This window comes from Frankliniella occidentalis, unplaced genomic scaffold, assembly GCF_000697945.3.
Source record: "Frankliniella occidentalis isolate FOCC.00 unplaced genomic scaffold, Focc_3.1 Scaffold28, whole genome shotgun sequence".
Taxonomy (NCBI): domain Eukaryota; kingdom Metazoa; phylum Arthropoda; class Insecta; order Thysanoptera; family Thripidae; genus Frankliniella; species Frankliniella occidentalis.
In genome coordinates, this window is record NW_026267158.1 from 1,063,651 (window position 1) to 1,070,367 (window position 6,717).

Consider the following 6,717-nt stretch of genomic DNA (forward strand, 5'->3'; position numbering starts at 1 on the left):
TGCGGGCAACGGTTCACTTACAGTTCCAATCTCCGTGTGCACATGAGAACTCACACAGGTGACAGACCCTTCAACTGCCAGACTTGCGGGCAACGTTTCTCTCAAAGTAGCCATCTCCGTCAACACATAAGGACGCACACAGGTGAGAAACCCTACAAATGCCAGACTTGCGGCAAAAGATTCGCACAGGTTTCTACACTCAGTAGACACATGAGGACTCACACGGGTGAGAAACCTGACGAATGCCAGACTTGCGGCAAAAGATTCGCACTGGTTTCTTCACTCAGTAGACACATGAGGACTCACACAGGTGAGAGACCCTACAAGTTCCACACATGCGGCGAAGGATTCTTTATAAGTAGCACACTACGTGAACACATGAGAGCACACACAAAAGAGAAACAGAAAGAGAAACCGTGAACACATCAGAACTCACACAGGCGAGGAACCTCAGAAAGGACAGACTTTCGGTAGAATGTTTACTGACAGTGGCGATCTCCATATGCCCATGAGAACAAAAGACACTTGAGGACACAATACTGTTGTTTTAATTTATTTATATTTATCAAACTATTTGTAAAGACTTCCCTCATAGTGACTATCTTTGCTGTCATACACCGATCAGAACTCGTCCATGCGCGTGTCCAGCATTGCTACCCTAAACGAGAATGAAAATCTCAGCATAAATAGTAACCACCATAAATTGTAATAATAAATATACTGATTGAGTCCGGCCGTAACGAAACCCATTTCTTCAGATAATATTTTTCTGGAGTTATTCTATGTTGTTATGTTATTTTGTTATATTTACATTAATCTTCGATTTTTTTTTGTTTAAATACTCTGTAATTGTTACTATGTTTTAAATTATTTTGCTTTTGCATCGTCTTTGGCTTGAATGATTTTTATTGCTCTACATAACTGTAGCTTTTTCAATAAATCCTTATAAAAAACAACATCTTTAAGGAATAGAATTTCCGCGGTGCCCTGTGCAGATGTCCGACCCAAACCTAAGCTTCGTTTATAGTTCCCGATCCAGGATCCAGCTGCCGTCCCCTGACCGCCTTTCTCTGGTTTCCACCCCTCGATTGTGCGCTACACATTCATACTTGTTGTGCAGTTTGCATCTGTTGCAGTTTGTACGTTTCGAAAGTGACGGCCCCCGGCAGCAGGCCGGGTCGTAAGGGCGCGCGGGACTGCTTTGTACAACCTTTCAACCTCAAACTCACCTGCAGCCGTCCCGCTCATGCACCCAGGAAAATGAACAGATGTAGCAATCATCTCATAGTTCCTCCAGGAATAATCATAAAAAATGGTTAAGACACAACGATCCACCAGGAGTGAAAACCGTTTTCTTAGTTGATACACCTGTGCTGTTGTTGCAACCATACTTTTATGGTTGCCCCTGCAGTAAGCAGTAGCGGGAGGCAACCGGCCGCCTCCCACCACCTTTTCCGCTCCCCGGTTGCCCTCCGCGCCTGCACACCAGTGCGTAGGCAACCCATCGAGCTGCCGCGTATTCTCCCGAACACCCGGTAGGAGCCAAATTCACCCGAATGTCGTCGGCATGATCCGGCTCGCACGCGTCGGCCCGGCTGGATCGGGGTCAGAGAGTCCTTCCTCCCTGTTTTCCATAACCTACCGTCCCCAGCCAGAAATGGCATGTCGCAACATCGTCATTTCGACGTCGTTCGTCGTACCAGAGGTCCAGAAATACGTCGAAACGATGAATTTTTCGACAAGTCGATGTCGATTCGACGGATTATCGATACGACGTTTCTGGCTGGGTCGCCCTCCCCCCCTGCTGACACTAGCGATGCCACAACGACGCTCACAGACTCACTCAACTGATACTACCATTGCCAGACTGGCACGTGTGCGAACGCTCTGCCACCTGTAGGTTGACAGGGTTGTTACAGGTCATGGAAAACCTGGAAGTCATGGAAAAGTCAGGGAAATCAATCGCCGAGTCATGGAAAATTGTAAAAAGGTGGAAAATTGCAAAATTTGCTAGCGTGCTAAGCTCCCGCGGTTCTCTACAATAGTCCAATTTATTGTTTAAAATCCTTTTTTTTTTTCGCTCGCTTCGCTCGCGAATATTTCCCTCTCTTCTTTCGTATAACCATAGGTGCACATACTTTCATCGAGAATATCAAAACAAATGTACAGCACTCAAACTCTGCACTCACATTTGCTGGCTAAAATTTTTGAATCTCTTTCGTATGTGTCGAAGTTTGGTCGCCACAGTGGAGGTGGTACCGTTCCCTAAGCGAGGGGGATCTGGTTAATCTAGGGCGCATTTTAAACCGCTCAGCTAGGTGAACATTTGAAAATTTTCGTGCTCGCTTCGCTTCGGTAAAATTCGAGCTACAACGTCACTTTTGGGGCCGGGAAAAACCGGAGAGTGCCCACCCTGTAAATGAATGCATTCACAGGGCCGTAACAAGAGCTTAACCAATAACTTAAAAATATTTTTGGGGATGAAAGTCATGGAAAACCTCCAGTTTGGTCAGGGAAAAGTCATGGAAAAGTCAGGGAATTTGAAAATCCCAACTCTGTAACAACCCTGGTTGAGCTGCATTATCAGCAGGGGGCGCGGCGGGCAGTTACGGATAGAAGGAGGGAAAGGACTCCCGGACCCGGGACAAGGATCGTCATTGCTCGTCTAGGAGTAGAAGCTAGCTGACCAGTTGAACTCAGTTACACGATAAAACAAGGTGTGGTTGCAGTCGTGCGTATGCTGGGGGACGCGTCACGACAGCAGACCACTACACCGACCCCCCCCCCCTCCCCCCTCGCGACAGCAGACGGCTCTAGCGCAGCCAACGGTGCTGACCACCATGTCGCGCGGCGAGTCTGACGATATGGAGTATGAAGATATTAAAGTGTTTTTCACCCCCTCAGAGTGGAAGGAATTGACCAATGAAGAGAAAAAGTCACACCGGAAATCAAAGGACAACTATGAAGCCATACGGCGCTGCGGTGAGTGATAACAAGTGTTCTTCGTGTGGTTGATGACGGGATAACCTCTCTTTGTTGTCATCCGCAGTTTTGCATTAGACAAATTTGTATGTACTCGTGAAGTGAGACCCTTACTAAGCAACAACATACACTCCTATTTAAACACTGACATTTCTATGTCACTGTACAACCAGATCGATCCCAAAACATAATTTTCGAAACCGTAACGGTATTCTAGTCAGTGTTCGGATACCACATTGATACAATTTTAATTCAGTGACAGACTCAACTGTCGCAATAAACCTTGAGGCGTGGTAAATGTGATGCCATGGTGCATGCATAGATGCACAACTACTAGATACTGTGATCTGACTGAACTGTAACGGCACACAACCTAACCTCTCATGGGCGGGCAGCCGCTGGCGCTACGCCACGCCACCCCGCCAGAGGCACGATCTTATGGCTCCTCTTTTCGCGTAACCTCCACGTACATTATCACTGCTCGACAGAATAATCTGCAGACTGATTCCGAAGAGCGCTCAAGGGGAGCTGCCCCATGAGTGCGACAAGGATGGAGCTATACGGAAGGTATAGGAGAGCGCTCTTCGGAATCAGTCGGCTGATTTCTGAACCTGAAATGTCATTGTTTTGGTTTATTTTTCAGGGTGGACCACAAGACCCCCATTTTTCATGTGCCGCAAGCTCGCTGCTCCAGAGCGCAAGCAGCCACCTCAGCAGCAGGACGAGGCTTCCGGAGAGGCAGCGGCGTTCCCATCTGTACTGGATCTTGCCGGAGAACATGGACGTCCTCCACGCCCATCCCCTGACTTGCCCCGCGAGGGTAAGCTGTGTCCACTCGTTTTGCCTTCATGCAGGCGTCCAGGGCGGTACAAAGTAAAGGAGGGGGGGGGGGTTAAAGGGATCTGCTGCCTCCTCTCCCCCTTCCCCCTTTCGACGTAGGGCTAAAAAGGAGGGCAACCTGCAGCCATCCCTCGCTAAAGCAGGACGTCGCGGTTCGCGTTCGGCCGCGGGGGTAGTCGCGACCGACCTGCATCGACGCGCACCGATTCGTAGCGATATGATTGAGAATTCGGACACACTCGCAGTCATTCCCGAATTAAAAGCAGTCGTGCTCCCCACGAAGGAACTTCCCGGAGATTAGTCCGGTTTCATTTGTATCTACTCTTACAGGCGCCAGCCACGGGCCCAGGATCTCCGAGCTCAGCACTCCCGGGCTCAGCACCCCGGAGGTCAGCACCCCGGAGGTCAGCACCCCGGAGGTCAGCACCCCCGAGGTCAGCACCCCTGGGCTCAGCACCCCCGGGCTCAGCACCCCCGGGCTTAGCACCCCCGGGCTCAGCACCCCCGGGCTCAGCACCCCCGGGCTCAGAACCCCCGGGCTCAGCACCCCCGGGCTCAGCACTCCCGGGCTCAGCACTCCCGGGCTCAGCACGCCAGGGCTCAGCACGCCAGGGCTCAGCACACCCGGGCTCAGCACCCCAGGGCTCAGCACACCCGGGCTTAGCACCCCCGAGCCCAGGGCCTCGCGTATCCCTAAGCGGGCCGTAAGCCGGAAGACGCCGGAGCCAGAGCTGCACGATGACGCCTTCCTCTGTAAGTTTCACGACGGCCACCTGGTGAATTGCATGCAGTCGTGCGGGAGTGAAGCCTACACTGTAAATCCGGGGTGTCACATGTGACTTTGTCGCCTACCTGCTGGACACCCCGGATATACGCGCTCGGAGCCACAACGCTGTCGTCATTTCTCCCTTCTCTCATTTCAGGCGCCGCGCCCAAGGCCATGGCCTCCGTGCCCCCCCGCTACCCTAAGCGGGCCGTGAGAAGCAAGACGCACAAGGAGCCGGAGCCGCAGGACGACGTCCTCCTCGGTAAGTTTCATGGCGGCGTCCAGCTGTTGCGTGCGGTCCCGGAGCCCTCAAGGCGCCATGGCCTCTTGTAGGCCTACCGTTGGGCAATGGCCGGCTTGATCCGGATTTACAGTGCACGTGTGCGTCCCCATCTAACTGCCCGCCACGATGTAGACAACCCCCTATGCCAACTACCCGAGTGGAACTGCGGAGCGCGACGCGGTCAGAAACTCGTCTCCTCCGGGTGAGCGTTCAAATACCACACGGAGCTTGTCTGGCGTTGTCCGTTCGACCCGGTGGCGACGAGACGGCGACGACGGAGCGCTGCGACAGTGATCATTTAGCCGTCGCCGCACCGTCGTACCCCTCGTCGCTCCGCTCGAGGCATTCCCGTTGCTCCGTCGTTGTCCGGGCCGCGACAGGATCGTCGCGGTCAGGTCTCCCTTTGGCGACGAGATGACGAGCCCGGGCTGCTCCGCTCGCAGCCCGAATATGTTTTCATACTGACTCTCGCGGCACGTTTAGTTTTTCATACAACACCAGCGAGAGAGAAAGAAAGAGAAGGGGACAAGAAAAGCGAGCGGCCGCCGGCGGTGTTCGAACCCCCCGACCTTCGACTCGCCGGTCTGACGCTCGAAGCCACTCGGCCACTCACATCTCTCTACCAGACCAGCGTCCGGGTTGGAATGCATTTGGGCGCGCGCAGTGCGCACTTTTGAAAGGCAAATGCCACCGCTCCATGTATTTCTTGATTCTTTATCATGCAAGTTAAAAATTTGCATTCTATGATTGCCAACCCATGATTCTGTCCATGGGAGGGATCCTTTTAAAGGACCCTCACGAGTTGAGGATTACCAGTGATTACCAGCGATTACCAAGTCTGTGTACACCTGATTACCACAGTTGGGCACCCCTCGCCTATTGCTTAAGGAGTATTTGGCGGAAAACGCAAGACAAGCTCGTTCAAAATAACTTGTTGAAAGGTAATTCATGGTGTCATCGAAACGACGATATGTTGCTTACATGCAGAGACAAATGAGCAAAGACGCAAAGCTCGTCGGACCTGGACGCGTTGTCAACCCCGTGACGGTCGTTGACTCAGTCTCCGTGACCGCACTGTACGCGGTGTCATCCCCGTGACACTCCGAGGAGCGATGGTCATTCCCTGTGACGGTCCTATGCGCGCTGTCATCCCCCTGACCCTCTGAGAAGTGTTAGCTCCTGGAGACGCCCCCCCCTCTTTTCTTGTCGAATTTTGCTATTTTTCAGCTTTGTACGCTCTCTTGTTTGTATGAAAAAACATGTTTAAACTTGTTTAAACTCATCCCCGTGACCTGCTGGTGTCAAATTTGACTAAGCTCGCGCTCATTCTGCACGCTCTCCTCCACAGCCGCCACCGAGCCGCCGCCTGCTGGTGCTGCTGGGACTCGCGGGGAGCACGCGCAGCACGGAGAGGACCGCGGCGAGCAGGACGCTGCCGAGGAGGCGCCCCACCGCTGTGCGACCTGCGGGGCGCCCTTCAGGAGGATGGCCCTGCTCAGGGCACACATGCGGACCCATGTCGCAGATATACTGGACAACGGTGTACTCTGCGACGTTAGTTCAGCGGATAGTGCTGACTATAGGCACACGAGGACTCGCACAGGTGATAGACCCTACAGCTGCCAGTTTTGCGCGAAGAGATTCTCTCAAAGCGCTGCACTCCTTACACACCTGGGGACCCACATAGGTGAGAAACCCTACAAGTGCCAGACTTGCGGGAAACGTTTCTCTCGAAGTAGTAACCTCGGGGAACACATAAGGACGCACACAGGAGAGAAACCCTTCAAATGCCAAATTTGCGGCAAAGGATTCGCCTATAGCAGCGTACTCCGTAATCACACCAGGA

At 52.7% G+C, this 6,717-nt stretch overlaps 1 protein-coding gene across 4 annotated transcripts in view; it reads left to right on the forward strand.

Moving 5' to 3' along the window:
• Positions 1–2,574: 2,574 nt before the first annotated feature.
• Positions 2,575–6,717, forward strand: part of LOC113202819 (zinc finger protein 791-like) — a 10,766-nt gene continuing 6,623 nt past the window's right edge. For 2 of the 4 annotated variants that reach the window (XM_052265573.1, XM_052265575.1), the window contains exons 1-5: positions 2,575–2,982; positions 3,626–3,802; positions 4,153–4,575; positions 4,746–4,850; positions 6,220–6,558. In XM_052265573.1, coding sequence (XP_052121533.1) covers positions 2,841–2,982; positions 3,626–3,802; positions 4,153–4,575; positions 4,746–4,850; positions 6,220–6,558 — 1,186 coding nt within the window. In that variant the 5' untranslated portion in view covers positions 2,575–2,840. The remainder of the gene's footprint in view (positions 2,983–3,625; positions 3,803–4,152; positions 4,576–4,745; positions 4,851–6,219; positions 6,559–6,717) is intronic. The other 2 variants (XM_052265574.1, XM_052265576.1) reach the window with 2 other exon arrangements.